Here is a 15,771-nt window from a genome sequence, read left to right as displayed (position 1 = left end):
ATGCAGTGTCTTGCAGAATATACCCTTAGGCCACTTGCAAGGAACCTGGGTTTCTTACTTGTAACAGGTGTTCTTTAGCACTCTCCAGACCAGTAGAGGTTAATCTTTACAAATGGGTATATATCCAATCATGACCAGCAGGTGGAGACTGAAAACAAAACTGTGGGACAGTATATAATATACAGTGGTGCCTCGCATAACGGATGCCTCGCACAGCGAACGCTGCGCATAACGAACTTTTTGTCTTGCTCCCTATAACGAACTTCGTTTCACACAACGAAGTCGCCCGAGGGGCCCGGGGGGGGGCGGAACTACTCTCGCCGCTTCCTAATGTGAGCCGGGAACAGCAGCACCCTCCTATCTGAATGCAGTGTTCCATCATCTCCCTCCACCTTACCTTAGATGCCGAGTTTTCCAGCTTTCTTTTTCGGCCAGCCACACACTTTCAAAGAGCAGCACATGCGCGCATGCTCTGTTGTTCAATCTTCTCCTCTGACGCAACCGGAAACCGGAAGTTGCAGGAGAGGAGAACATTGATCAACTTCAGCAGCTGCGCGTGCACAGCTTTTTGAAAGCGTGCGGCTGGGTGAAAAAGAAAGCTGGCAAACTCTGCATATAAGGTGAGGTGGAGGGAGGGAAATGTAGGGCTGCAGAACAAATTATTTTGTTTTACATGTATTCTTATGGGAAAACGCGTTTCACACAACGAACGTTTCACATAACAAACTTGCTCCTGGAACGGATTAAGTTCGTTGTGTGAGGCACCACTGTACTCCCTTCTCTATTTACCTCAGTCTTCTTTCAGTCTCCAGCAGGTGTTGATGTGATCTGTACCCATCTCCCTTGGTAGGGCTGTTGGAATTTGTTTAGGGGGTTTATAGTCCCTGTTTTTTGGCCAGACGGAGCTTGGGCGGGCCCTGTTTGGGGGTTCGTCCGACCTTGGGGGTGTCAAACCCGGCGGGTCTCGAGCGGGGTCCCTCCCCCCACTTCCTCCACCTCCCCACATTTTTCTAGAGGAGCCTCAGCAGTAAGCCTTGCCCCCTAAATCAAGCAAGGCATATTGCTTCGAGAGCCTGTGGAGTCTGTTTTGTTAAAAAAAAAAAATCCTGAGGTAGTGCTGGTCTGGAGGGTTGTTTCCCTTTAAGAAAACTGTATTTTACTGTATTTTTTCATCTAACCGGCACTTTTTTATAGCTAGGTCGCGTATGGAGCAATGAGCACTTCTAAAGGGAAAAAGTGCTCATTGTGCTCCAGGCGCGAGGCACTCGCGGCCGGCCTGTGCAAGCAGTGTTCAGGCCGGTGCGGTGGAGGAGCTCCGTCGGCAGCGGCTGCAGGCGCCCAGAGCTCCCCGCCGATGGTGCCTCGCGAGTCGGCTGGGAACAGTGGGGAAGCCCGGTCTTCCCCATCCGCCCACGGAGGGATTCCCATAGCCGCCGACGGTCGGGTTGTTGGGGATTCCCTCTCAGCTGATGTTTTGACAGCTGATGCCGACTTGCCTGTTTTAGCAGCTGGGACTGTTCAGGTTTCTCAGCCGCTACAGGCTATGGAGGGAGCATTTTTGGCGGGAAAGTTGCCATCTTCTCAGTCTGGCCCCTCCATTTTGTCTTCCACCTCAGGTGACCTTCCCCCTGTATTGGAAAAACAGGGGCAGGTTTCTGCTGGGTCCCCTGCTGTGGCAGGGAGTCCCTTGGGACCCTCGGGGGGGTTTTTCTCCTGATTTCTTTTTTTCTTTGTGCAGAGCCTATTTTCAGGCGGCTGGGGGTCCCGGATGCGCTCAGGGGTTTTCGGGGAGTGGGGTTTCCTCCGCGCTCCCTGCGGCTTTGCCTCTCTCATCTGTTGTGGCGTCCCCTCCTCCTCCTCCCTTGTCCAAGCGTCCGCGGGTGTCGTGGGACGAGGATTTATGGTCGGAGGAGCGTGTCGGTCTGGATGAGGACCTGGACCCTGCTGAGGATTTCCAGGACCCTCTCGAGGGGACGGCCGCTGGCGGCGGGTTGTCGGGTTTCCCGTCCTCCGGCGAAGAGGCGTCCGTGGTGCGCCTTTTTCAGAGAGATGAGCTGCAGGACCTGATTCAACAGGTTTCTTCGGTGTTGCGTTTTGAGGATGCGCCGCCGGAGACTCCGCGTGTGGGGGACCCTCTGCTACGGGGGATCCGTTCTGTTTCCCGCTCTTTTCCTATGCATCAGGATATTCGGGATATTATACTGGAAAGGAAGAAGCGATGTGGATTCTTTTTGAAAAGAGAAGATGGAACGTCTATCCACTTTGGTGTTGTCTACAGACCTCTGACTCAATTGCAGCATATTGACAAAGATCTGATTACGGATATATAAAAGTTGGGCAAGAAAAGGGAGGTGCTGTTGCTGGGTGATTTAAACCTGCCAGATGCAAACTGGAACGTTCTGTCTGTGGAATCGGAAAGAAGTAAGGAGATCATGGATGCCGTTCAAGGGGCTCTGTTCAGACAAATGGTAATGGAACCCACTAGGGAAAAAACAATGCTGGATCTGGTGCTCACAAATGGTGAAAGTGTCTCTAACGTCCAAGTGGGGGCCCACCTGGGAAGCAGCAATCATCATACGGTTTGGTTCGATATAGCAGCCAAAGTGGAGGATGGCCACACAAAACTCAAGATAGCAAGGGGGGAGAGGCAACACTGAGGGATACCAGTTAGTAGTAGATTGCAATAATCTAAGCGTGAAGTTACGAGAGCTTGGACAAGGGTCCGGGTAGTGTGCTTGGAGAGGAAGGGTGAATTTTGGTGATATTGAAGAGATAGAAGTGACAGGTCTTAGCAGCTTGTTGGAAATATATAGAAAATGAGAAGTCAGAATCGAAGATGACTCAAAGGTTGCAAGCAGAGGAGACTGGAACAATGACAGTATTATTTACAGAGAGGGGGAAATGAGGAAAGAGGAGCAGCTCAGTCTTGGACATATTTAGTTTCAGATGACGGCAGGACATCCAGGAAGCAATGTCATCCAAATAAGCAGAGACTTTTCTTCTTGGACTTTAGGTGAAATTTCAGATGTAGAGAGGTAGATCTGGGAGTCATCAGCATAAAGGTGATACTGGAAGCCATGAGAGGAGATCAGGGCACCGAGGGAAGAGATGTAGAGAGAGACGAGAAGAGGTCCTAAGACAGAGCCCTGGGGTACACCAACCGCTAGCGGGGTAGCAGCAGAAGAGGACCCACCAACACATACACTAAAAGTGCATTGGGAAATATAGGAGGCAAACCAGGAGAGGACAGAATTGCGGAATCCAAACGAGGACAGCATATCAAGAAGAAAGCAGCAGACAGGTCAAGAAGAATAAGGATAGAGTAAAGACTCTTAGATCTGGCCATGAACATGCAGACCTTAGTGAGGGCAGTCTCTGTGGAGTGTTGGGGGCGAAACCAGATTGTAGAGGATCAAGAATCTGTCAAATTGAAAGGAAGTCCAGGCAGCGACGGAGATAGCACACTTGAGTATCTTGGATAGGAACAGAAGAAGGGAGACGGCAATAGTTGGATGGGCAGGAAGGTTCCAGCAAGGGTTTTTAGAGAAGCGGCTTAACCACTTCATGTTTGAAGGCAGCAGGGACAGTTGCAGTGGAAAGAGATAGATTGAGAATATGGCTTATGGGAGGGATAAGAGATAACAGTATGTGAGATGGAGGTCGAGTAGAGGAGTGGGAATAGGGTCTGAGGGGCATGTAGTAGGCTTGGTTGAAGACAGAAGTTGTGCAGTTTTTTTTCCTCTGTGATTACAGAAAAGGCAAAAAAAGTCAGAAGTAGTTGACGGATGGACAAGTGGGCGGGGCCAGACAGGAGAAGCTTCTTGAGCTGTTAGGATGAAGGGGAGGTGCGAGGTTGAAGTTCAGGAGACTGGATGATAGGTAAGAGAGAAGGTTGTGACTTTGTAATGAACTCAAGGACGATCTTGCAGACCTTGTCATGGAAATAATCAGCCATAATCTGGGGAGAGAGAGAAGGAGGGGTCGGAAGTGGGGGCGCTTTGAGGAGGGAGGTCAGCATGGCAAAGAGACGACGAGGGTTGGAAGAAATGGAGTTAGTTGGATGTAGAAGTCTTGCTTGACCCGTGTAAGTGCAGAATCAAAGGAGGTCATCATAAATTTAAAGTGAAGAAAGTCAGCACATGTGCGAGATTTGAGCCAAAGGCACTCAGCACAGCGGGTGCAGGAACATAAGTAACGGACACTGGGAGTGAGCCAAGGTTGAGGTTTGGTACGTCTGACAGAGCGAGAAACGGGGAGTAAGGGTGTCCAGAGGAGAGAATAGAATTGTATGACGCGAGCCTTGTGGACAGATTTAGATAACATAGTGGAGGCAAGGAGAGGTGAAAGAGTGGATGAGAGCGTGGAAGGATCAAGGGCTTGACGATTTCGAAACCTCTTAGAGATGACTGGGTGTGGCAGAGGGGGAGTAATGGTGAAGGATATCAGATGGTGATCAGAGATGGGCAGCAATGAGATAGAGAAGTTAGAGAGAGAGCAGTTGGAGAAAAAAAACAAGGTTAAGGCAGTGTGGCCATCCTGGTGAGTGGGGGTTGTGGAGCAAAGCTGGAGGTCAAATGAGGAGGTTAAGGCAAGAAACTTAGCAGCATACTTGTCAGTGGGATCATCGGTAAAAGTTAAAGTCCCCAAGAATGAGGGAAGGAGAAGATGACTCAAGAAAACCCAAAAGCCAGTAGTCAAATTCAGTGAGAAAGGAGGAAGGGGACTTTTTTTTTGGGGGGGGGGGCCATAAATGACTACTATCCGCAGAGGTAAAGGAGTGAATAGGTGGACGGAGTGGACTTGAAATGAGGAAAGGCTGTGGGATAAAGGGAGAAGGGGTTGGAATCTACAAAAAGGAGAGAGAAGAAGCCCAACACCTCCACCTCAACCAGTAGGGTGAGGTGTATGGGAGAACTGGTAGCCACCATAGGAGAGGGCAGCAGCTGCAGTAGAATCTTCAGAGCAAATCCATGTTTCAGTTAGAGCAAGCAGTTGGAGGGACTAATGAGCAGACTGGATGGACCGTTCAGGTATTTATTTGCCGTCATTTACTATGTTACTATGATATTTTTATAGACTTTGCTAAACTTTCCACTTATTCCATTTCAGCTTGCAGGATGCTCCTGGATCTGGCAGTGGTCCGGTGAGTTCTTCCTCTAAAGCGACCTTGAGCTGGTTGCCCTTTAAAAGACAGCTGATGTTTGGTCAGGGCTGGATGACCTTATAGCCAGTGTGCAGGATTGCAGGCCCAAGTCGCTGCCTGTGAATAGATTCTGCCCATCCAGGGATTTGGAGCGCCCTAATTTTCATCCCTTCAAGTGCTCTCGTCTGTACTCTGGTTCTTCCATGGGACAACAGTCCTCTTTGTCTGCCAGACCGCGCTTCGGTGGGTCTGGATGTCAGCCGTTCAAGGGGAGTCATCCGGCAGCTTCTGCAAAGAAACAGTTCTGATGCCAGGCCGGTGTCTCTTCCCTTGCCCATCAGGGGCGATTGTGTGCCTTTTTGGTGGAATGGCAGGCCATTATCTCCAACTGCTGGGTCCTGGATGTTTTCGGGGATGGCTACAAAGTGGAGTTTCTCTTCCTTTGACCGAGTATTTTCTGGATTCATCTGTGGGCCACCCCAAAAAGGTAGTTCAGGAGCAGGCCACAGTCCACAGACTTCTGGATGTTGCAGCCATAGAACCCGTACCAGAGCGAGAGTCTGGCTCTGGGAGATACTCGATATTTCATTGTTCCAAAGAAAGGATCTGATGATTTGAAATCGATTCTAGACTTCAAGGCGGTCAATGTGGTGCTGAAAGTACCTCGCTTCCATATGGAGACAGTGCACTCAGTGATAGCATCGGTAGCGCCAGGGGAGTTTCTAGCCTCCCTGGATCTGGCGTATTTCCACATTCCCATTTTCCCGGACCACCAGAATTATCTGCGGTTCCATGTTTTTAGGCAACATTTCCAGTTTGCGGCAATGTCCTTTGGATTGACAATGGCACCCAGGACCTTCACTAAAGTGTGAAGATAGTGGTGGCCCATCTTCACACCCTGGGTGTCGGAGTTCACCTGTATCTGGACAACTGGTTGATCTGAGCTCCCTTACTGTTCAAGGAACTTTTTAGGCTGCTGTTCAGATGGTACACTTACTGCAGCGTTTGGGCTGAGTGATCAACTTCAAAAAGGATCACTTCGAGCCGACGCAGGATTTGGAATACCTGGAAGTTCGATTTCATAAGTGACAGAACAAAGTGTTCTGCCTGTGTCCCGTCAGGAGAAGCTTCAACAAGTTGTCAAGGACCTTCTCTCCACTCCAGTCCCGATGGCATGCCAGTACCTCTAGATGGTGCAATGATTGAGAAAAAATGAAGGCTAGCTAAAAGGATTCAAGCACTGGAGCAGGTGTCAACTAAAAAGACTGGAGAAGCATGAACGGGAAGGCTGAAACTTGGTCAGAAAATTTTCTGGGCTTTGAGTCCAGGGCCATTGGGGTATCACCTGTACATATCACTAAATCCTGTTTGTTCTTGGAGAATTTTCTGACACCTTGGGGACAAATCACCCAGTTAAGAATATCCATGCTTTTTTTTTTTTTTTTTTTAAGGTGCCAGAAATGTGCTTCCATTCTCTGTTCCCATGCTGGTTGAGTACATATTAAGTTGTTTAAATTAAGAAACATCTGAGAATGTATTTATTTGCAAACTCCTGTATAGCATGCCAGGGAAAATCAGCCTATAATTCTAGTTCCAGTGCAATAGGTGAGACATTTTAGACAAGTGGGTTGTATCCCAATATGCAGAAGAAATCCACTCCAGATTTTTTTCTGTGACTCTGCTCTACGTCACTGTGCTCTCTAGCTCCACCTCTAGTTTTTCCCTACTGCATATGTGCCTGAAGGAATGTTTCTGCTCTGTTCTCCCTTTTTTTCCCTATGTTTTCGTTCCTTTTCGGGCTTTCTTTGTGCTCAGAGCATTTCTTCAGCTCTGCCTGGGTAGAGAAGACACAGACTCTGGTTGCAGCTGATAGGTCAATCCCTGGTGGTACCTGTTGGCCAGCCTGCATTTGTTTCTGTGAAGCTCAGGGCCGTCCCCACTTTTCTCTTGCCCTCTCTGTTAGGTGTCCTTTGGGGTCTTGCAGGGCACCGGCTCCATTTTCGCCTCTATGCATCCATTGGTCTGCAGGGGTGGAGGTTCAGTCATTCACTGTGTCTGACTGACAGCCTGAAGATTAGCATTGAGGAGGCATTCCCAGCATGAGGCAGCGATTTCTTCTCTTCCAGCTACTGTGAGAGAGTTGAAGCAGGCTGCAGCACATTTCCAGCATAGGTCACAGTGAACAAGGCTGTCACAAAGTGATTTCGGGAGGGGGGGGGTTCTGTATGTCCCTCTGTCCCCCCACCTCCGCCTGAAAAATCCTAAAATCACTGTTTTTAGACTTTGCTTACTGTGAAAAATATTGCGATTTTGGTGCAAATTTCTAAGTGACCATCTTGGATTTTTAGTGATCTTTTTTTCAAAAGTTTCCGGCACTTCCAGAACTACATTTTTTGCCTCAATATTTGTTGGGATGGGGTCCTTGGGCTCCTTTACTCCAAATTCATTCCAGGGTTGCACAAAATTTGCGCTTTGGAAGTGTTTTTCTCCTCTGTTTAAGCAGGTGACAAAAAGGGCAGCTAGCCTGTTGGGGTGGCCTTCTCTGTTTTCGGGGCCCAACAGCACTGCCATTTCCACATGAAGGGACGCAGAAGCCCCAAAGCCCGGGAAATGCAGATGTCAGTCAACTAAGGTTGACTACGCTCTTATGGTCAGGATGCCCTTGCAAAGTTGTGACATTTTTGTGCCCTACCTGTCAGAACAGCTATGCTTCTACTGCGCAGTCCTGCACCTCAGACTTGTCTTTCCGTGGCTTTGCCTTCCTGAGCGTGTCAAGTTTCAAGTTTATTAGTTTTTATATACCGCCTATCAAGGTTATCTAAGCGGTTCTACAATCAGGTACTCAAGCATTTTCCCTATCTGTCCCGGCGGGCTCACAATCTATCTAACGTACCTGGGGCTATGGAGGATTAAGTGACTTGCCCAGGGTCACAAGGAGCAGCGGTGGGGTTTGAACCCACAACCCCAGGATGCTGAGACCGTAACTGAGGCCGTAGCTCCATCCACTGTGCCACACACTCCTCCTATTAGCAGAGCCTGCTCTTTGTGATACTCATGGTGGGTATCAGTTGTTGACCCCTTGTTTTCTGGGGATGCCTTTCCCATGGCTGAGGACCTGCGTCAGCATGCCTGAGCTGCGGGTCCTTTTCTGGTTTTCCACCTTTGGGATGATCCCATGGTTCTGCAGTTCTTGCAGTCTGCTGCCTTGCTACAGTAAATCTCTTTTTGAGTCTCTGTATGAGCTTACTTTAAACCTGAAGTCAAATTTTTTTCTACCTCTTCTTTCATGTGAGGAGTGAGTGCTCGGTCTTCCTCATTTTCTTAGCATTCTTTTCCTGACAGTCTGCTTGGGGCATGGGCTCTGCTGGCAGGGCTCCTCGGTTGGTTTATGGACTCTCCCGTGGGAAGTTCAACCAAAGCAATTACAATGCTCGCCATTGTACGATGCTTGAACAGAACTGTTGTTTATGGACTTAATTGCCATGTATGTCTTTACTTCCTGTTTTGTGAGGTGGCTCTCAGTGCTTGGGTACTAACTACAGGTGCTAGAGAGCACAGTGAAGTAGAGCAGAGTCACAGAAAAAATCCGGAGTGGATTCTTTCTGCATATGGCACACAGCCATGGGATACAACCCATTGTCTAGAATGTCGCATCTATCTATTGGAAAAGAGCTTACCAGGGTAAGTACATAATCTCTTTATCTTGTATAAATAAGAATTTTCGGTTTGTAAACATCATGTATGTTATAGGGTCCCTATATGAGCCTATGTAGGCAGATGTGCTGTCTTGCCTTGAGCTCTAATGAAGGGGAGGTTTTGGATGGGCTTGGAAGGTCCAGCCTGCTGAATGTGCAACAGTGTGCTATGAAGCCCACCACAGAGGAGTAGCTACCCCCACTGTGTTTGAAAAGGGTACGCTTTCACGCAGCGAGAACAACAACAGCGTGGGGAGTGCCGTGGTCTGTAGATGTGGGGAGATAATGTCGGGATGCTTTCTCAGCCTGTCATTTGTGACTGGCCTGTTCATCTGTATGCATATTTAAGCAGTGGACTGTAAGTGGGGGTGGTATCCCAGACCTCCCTTGAATGCCTTCTATTAATTGTTTACTTTTTTCTTTCTTTTCTTTTTCCTTTTCCTTCACGGCCCTCAGAGATGCCACCAAGGGTTCAATACATGATCATGACCCCTGGCTTTATGCACCCAATCGTCACCGGGTCGATACTAGTGTAAAACTAGTTAAGTCTTAAAGTGTGTGTTTTCCTGTTTTCTTATGTTTTTCCAAAAATGTATAACTTAAGATTAATATCATAAATGTTTATAAGAAGTATTTGAAACAATACTTAGCTTAACCGGGATGGTGGTTGACAAGGGATAAATAAGCCAACATGTTTCACCCGTAGATCTTGAGAACTTAGATCGGGTGGTCACGTTGTGAGAAGCCAGTATTAGTAAGGGATAGTAGCCCTGAGGAAGCCCCCTCTACGGGTGAAACATGTTGGCTTATTTATCCCTTGTCAACCACCATCCCGGTTAAGCTAAGTATTGATTCAAATACTTCTTATAAACATTTATGATATTAATCTTAAGTTATTCATTTTTGGAAAAACATAAGAAAACAGGAAAAAATACACTTTAAGACTTAACTAGTTTTACACTAGTATCGACCCGGTGACGATTGGGTGCATAAAGCCAGGGGTCATGATCATGTATTGAACCCTTGGTGGCATCTCTGAGGGCCGTGAAGAAAAAGGAAAAAGAAAAAGAGTAAACAATTAATAGAAGGCATTCAAGGGAGGTCTGGGATACCACCCCCACTTACAGTCTACATTCTAGCCTTGTATTATTTACCAGCCAAGCCTACTATATAATTTATTTAGGCAGTGGGGCATATTCCAAAATCTTCATGTTTATATTCCTTTCTCTTTCCAGTACTGTAAGTTCTTGGCCCTGGACAGACTGTTCACATTCACACAGCAAGACATGCCCAAGCTGAGGCGACTGATCTACAAAGAGCTGTGTCACTGCAAGCTGACTGTGTGATATGGGGAGGGAGCCATCCAACACAGCATCTGCCTGCTGGAGAAGACCAAAAAAAAACAAAACTGGCTGAGACTGCCTAATTCTCAGACTGTTGGAACTGGGGAGACCAGGCCAGAACCCCTCCTACACAAGTCCCCCCCCCCCATCCCCATATTGCACTCATCCCATACATAAACCACATGTTCTCCCCAGTCATAACTTTCTCTTCCACATCCTCCTTACCAGCCCTTGCTCATTCTTTCCCTCCCCCCACTGTTTGGTACTCAAGTCATTACATAAATACCACCCAAGTTCTCAAAAACACTTCTCCCTTATACAGATATGCCTCCCTTTTTATTTTTAGTTTTTTGAAAAGTTTTGCAGAAGTGAAACGGCTCCCCTTTTTTATTTTTAAGAAGAAACATTAAGTCTTTGGTGTAGTGGTGTTCTAACTTAAATATCAGGACTCCTACAGTTTTGTGTTTTTTTCCCCTGTCTGTTGCCACATTTTTTTTTTTTCTTTTCATATTTAAATGTTTCTGGATTTTGAAGAATTTCTGTAGTATTTTTTTGTCATGATATTAAAATGGAAAAAAATATTGTGGGGGTGGTTGAACCGTGGTTGAATAACAATAAACCTGTACCTTTTGGTATTGCAGTCTAGTGGATATTAAATTTATAGAATGATGACTCCTTTTGAAGGAAGTCCTTTTGTGTTTGAGACAACTGTATTCGATGATTAAAAGCTGTGGTTATTTGAAGTGTATGCAACGTGGAATGAAAATAGAGCTCAGGATGGGTGTTAATTTTTATGCTTGGGTAGCCCAATCTTGAGGTTACTGTTCTGTGAGCCTTCCTTCACAGTTTAACTCAAATAGCAAAATTCTGTAGTAAGGCCAGAGAAATAATGATATGCCTAGTAGGAGGAATAACCATTGCATAAGTGGTGATGGAAGGATATAGGCTGAGTAGAGGCAGACCAGAGAAACAGTACCAAAATGGTGCAGGTTTTGCACAGTAAAGCCTATGAGATCATATATGTGTTAGAGCTGTCAAGTTCAGGCTAGAGATTTTGGGACAGTGGATTTCTTTTTTTTTTTTTTATTATTTGTTTATAAAATTTTACAATATTTCCAAGCATATACATCTTGTACAGTAAAGTGAGATCAAACAACATATTAAACTAAAATTCCATAATTAATATTACTACAAGGAAATACTAATCTAGCTGATCTCACACTAGTCCTCAATATTATTGGATCCATCATTAAGAGTAGAACATATATAATTCAAATTAATTAAATAAAATAAGAAAAATCCTTATCTGACTAAAGTGCAGGGAACTAACTTTCCATAGACGTTGTTATGTTGTTATTCCTTTTTCTAGACGTTTCATTGAGAGAAAACTAATCAGTTGAGATGGCTCTGTGAATATATACTTCAATGATAAATATCTAACTACACATTTACATGGATATCTCAAAAAGAAAATACCCCCTATTTGAGTCACTCCAGGTTTTAGAATTAAAAATTCTTTCCTTCTTTTCTGAGTCTCTCTAGAGACATCAGGAAAAATCTGAAGTGGATTTCTGACCACCTTATGACACTTTATGGGCTTTGCAACATAATGGCCAGAATCAAACATTACAAATCCCCCACTGCTTTGGTATTCAAGTTCAAAATCAGGAATGGCCAAGAAGTCTCGCCTGGAACTAGGTAACTTGGTATTAGAGAGTGGTGCGTGGACAGACATCAAGCCCGTCCCCATACACTTCAGAAGTAGTTATTTGCTTTAATTATGCTTCTGAATTAGAGGCTTTGGTAGAGATTCATTTACAAATAAGCAAAAATGCTTTTTTAAAAAAATTTGGAAATAGTAATTGGGAAGAATATATTATAAACTGCTAAGAAGTTTGATTTGATGGTATAACACATTTTTAATAAACTTGGAAATCTTGTAAATGGGTCTCTGCCAGAGCCTGTAATGTAAGTATAAAATATAAATACTCCAGCTGATGAGGACCCTCCAGCTGTGTCTCTGCTGAAGACTTCCTCTGAAGGTGGCCAAAGATCCCTTTTACCAAGCTTGGCTAAGCCACAGATGCTAGCACCTCAATGGCTCAAGGATGCTGCCAGTAACTACAACTCTTGGTAGAAGGAAGTTTATCAGCTAGCGGTGCTTGGGGATCCCCACAAGCACACAGCAAGTCCTTCAACACTGATGAAATAAAACCAGAAATGCATTTCCTTTTCTGTTAAACACAGTACAAGACATCTGCTATATAGGTTTCCCAAAGCTAACATATTTCGGTCAATAAATTCCTCCTTTATCGTCCTTCCAGACCAGCACAGACACTGTTGGGTATATCGACCAGCAGGTGGAGACTGAGACACAAACCTTTGGCGGCAGTATAAGTGGGCTGTGCAGCCTCAAGTACAATCTGTCTGTTCTCAGTCTCCAGCAGGTGGAGGTGGTAAGCCTGTGCAGTCTTTCCTGGTTTAGTGTAGGGCTGTTGGATTTTGTTTAAATTAGCCTTCTTGTTCCTGTTTCTGTTTGTGGTGCTGAATTGAGCTTGAGGGACCCGTCTGACCTCGGGATTGCCACACTCGACTGGTCGAGTCCCTCTCCTCTCTTCCCCCCACCTCCCCAAATATTTTACTGTAGAGGTGCCTCAGCTGTAAGCCTTGCCACCAAATACAGGCAAGGCATACAGCTTTGAGAGCCAGTGGGGTCTGTTCAGCTTAAATTAAAGTTGTATTGGGGAAAAAAAGTCCTGAGGCAGTGCCGGTCTGAACGGAAACCTTCAATTAAGGTTAATTTATTTTTATTGCTAACCGGCACTTTGTTTTTTTTCCGTAGTGGCAGTTTTTGCTGAAAAAGTGCTCATTATGTTCCAGCGTGTGCACGAAGTGCCCCGGCCACTGCAAAGGGGATTCCTCATTGGCTTTAGGTGCCAGCGAGCAGGGTTCCACTTCGCACTTCACACATGTCTTTCCCCAGACGCCACTGGTCAGGGAAATAAGGTTTCCCTTAATGCTGAGAGTGCTGGCTGCTGGATTACCCGCTTTAGCTGCGGAGTCTGTTCAGGCTTCTTTTCTGCCGCAGGCCTTGGGAGTTTGTTTTGGCGGGAAGCTCCACCATCTTGCCTGCAGCCTCAGGTGACCTTCCCCCTGTCTTAGAGACAGGAACAGGTTTCTGCTGTGTCTCCTGCCTTGGCAGTGAGTCCTGCTTTGCCGCTAGTGGGCATTTGCCTCTGATTTAATTTTATCCATGTACAAGGCTTATTTGCAGGCGGCTGGGGGTCTTGTTTCTTCCCCAGGGGTCTCTGGTTTTTATTTGGGGGTATTCGGCATCCACTCCCGTTTAACCAGCCTAGCCACTCCCTGTCTTTGACCAAGCGGCCGTGGGTCTCGTGGGACAAGGATTTTTTGTGTGCAGATGCTTTTTATCCTGTTGAGGACTTGGACCCCCAAGATCCTCTCGGGGGAGGGGGTGGATGACACAGAAATGTGTTTGTGCAGAGACGCCGGCTGGCGAGGATGCATCGGTGGTGCGCATTTTTCACCGGGAAGTGCTACAGGACCTTATTCTTTAGATTTTGTTGGTTTTGTGCTTGAGGATGCAAAGGACCCCCGGTCAGCCTCACAGATCAGAGGGTCATGGAAGTGATTTGGGATGGATAAGCTCTGGAGTTTTCCCAGCCCTTGCTAGATTTCCTCTCTTGTCAGGCAGCTTGGAAAAGTGGGTTTTTCATCAGACTGCAAAAGTTGCTTGACCTCAAAGTGGTAGTTCCAGCACCTCCTCAAGAGTTTTGCACCAGCAGGTAATTGATTTATTTCATGGGGCCTAAGAAAGAGGGGTCTTTTCGGCCCATTTTGGTTTTGAAAGGAGTCAACAGGGTGCTCCGGGTTCCATCTTTTCATATGGAGACCCTTCGAGTTGATTGTGCAAGTCTGGGACCCAGGTGTCTGTGGTATGCAGATCTGGTTTGACTTCTCTTGGTGGATTCTCTTCCACTTCTCCCTCACCCGAGACAGTTGCGCAATTTGGATGTCCATAGGGTCCTTTGCTCTTATGTTCAGAGGACCCAGGAGTTCCAGAAGTCGGATCATCTTTTTGTCCTCTTAGTGGGTCCTCGTAAGGGACCGTGCTTCCAAGGCTACCATTGTACACTGGATCAAGGACGCTATTGCTTCGGCGTACCTTTTTCAACAGAAGCCTGTTCTGGAATTTTTCAAGGCTCATTCCACTCGGGGTCAGGCAGCTTCTTGGGCTGAGTCTTCTCTGGTGAATAATCTGTAAGGCTGCGGTTTGGTCTTCTCTCCGTTCTTTTGTGTGACATTACTGTGTATGTTCAAGGGCATTGGGAAATGGTGTTCAGTAAGCATGTTCTTGTGGTGGCCCTTCAGGAGTCCAACTCATGATGGGTACTGCTTTGGAATGACCCATTAGTTTCTGTGCCAGTCTGGAGGGATGATAAAGAAGGAGAAATTAGGTTCTTACCTGCTAATTTTCTTTTAGTCTCTCCAAACTGGCATGGTGCAAGACAATCGCACGTGGACAAACCCACCCACATTTGCATACAGGACGTCAGCGTGCTGGATTTCAACACTATTTTAAAGCGCGGTGGGGGGGGGGAACCCCCCCACACACACTTTAGTTAGAAATGTTGGCGCTCCCGTTGGTGTGGGGAGGAAAACCCCTCCCCCCTCCATTATAGAGGAAACAGCCTTTTTCTCTGATTTTAGGGAAAAATATTTTTTAGGGAAAAATAGGCTTTAAAATACTGTTGAAATCCTGTGCGTGGTTGTCTGGGCAGGTTTGTTCACATGCAGTTGTCTCGCATGCTTTTTACTGGACACCAACTGACACAGACCCCCACCCACCCTGTCGTTTTTTATTAGGTGTTTTGCACGAAGAGTACGTTTGTTTTGTTTTTTCCCTTTGGTGTTTTTTTGTCTGGGTTGTTAGGGGAGACTATAAGAACAGTGACGTTTGGTTCATCTGGCATAGCTGGCAAGCTGTGGGGACATTTTTGAAGGTTCTTGTTCTAATCAAGATCCAAAAGTATTTCTCTGTTAGATTCTCTTTTTGCACATGATGTTGCTGTTTATAGTTCAGTTATTGGTTTCTTAGTTCTGCTTGGCTATTTGTCAGACTGATTGTACTAGGGACTACACAGCCTTCTTATACTACAGTCAGAAAAGTTTGTGTCTGTCTCCACCTGCTGGTCGAGGTGCATTATGACCCATCAGTTTCTGTACTGGTCTGGAGGGACTAAAGGCTGGATTCACAAAACTTGCCTAAATGATCCAATCTGTGGGTGATCCATGGCTGTTTTCCTGGGCGACCAATTTCACTATACCTCCTCATGCAAATCAATGCAATCAGAGGCATGCCCCACAGAAAATCCAGAGCAATCATGACGCATGCGCAGACCATCTTCTTTGCCTGTAGATGGTCTTCACATGCACTGGCTCTCTGCACAAGATCAAAACAAGGAGGGCTTTAATGGAACAGAACATGCTTCTGAAAAAGATAGAAACCGGGACTTCTGGCATTCTAAGCACAGCTCTGTGAAGACAAAAAGGAAACTTCCTGATTTTT

At 46.3% G+C, this 15,771-nt stretch overlaps 1 protein-coding gene across 1 annotated transcript in view; it reads left to right on the top strand.

Moving 5' to 3' along the window:
• Positions 1 to 10,850, top strand: part of SENP3 (SUMO specific peptidase 3) — a 41,992-nt gene extending 31,142 nt beyond the window's left edge. The window contains exon 11 of the mRNA XM_033924342.1: positions 10,074 to 10,850. Within this exon, the coding sequence (XP_033780233.1) occupies positions 10,074 to 10,184 (111 nt within the window). The 3' untranslated portion in view covers positions 10,185 to 10,850. The remainder of the gene's footprint in view (positions 1 to 10,073) is intronic.
• The last annotated feature ends 4,921 nt before the right edge of the window (positions 10,851 to 15,771 follow it).

This window comes from Geotrypetes seraphini, chromosome 16 (assembly GCF_902459505.1).
Source record: "Geotrypetes seraphini chromosome 16, aGeoSer1.1, whole genome shotgun sequence".
In the NCBI taxonomy this organism is placed as follows: Eukaryota; Metazoa; Chordata; class Amphibia; order Gymnophiona; family Dermophiidae; genus Geotrypetes; species Geotrypetes seraphini.
This window is presented reverse-complemented; position numbering and strand designations above follow the sequence as displayed.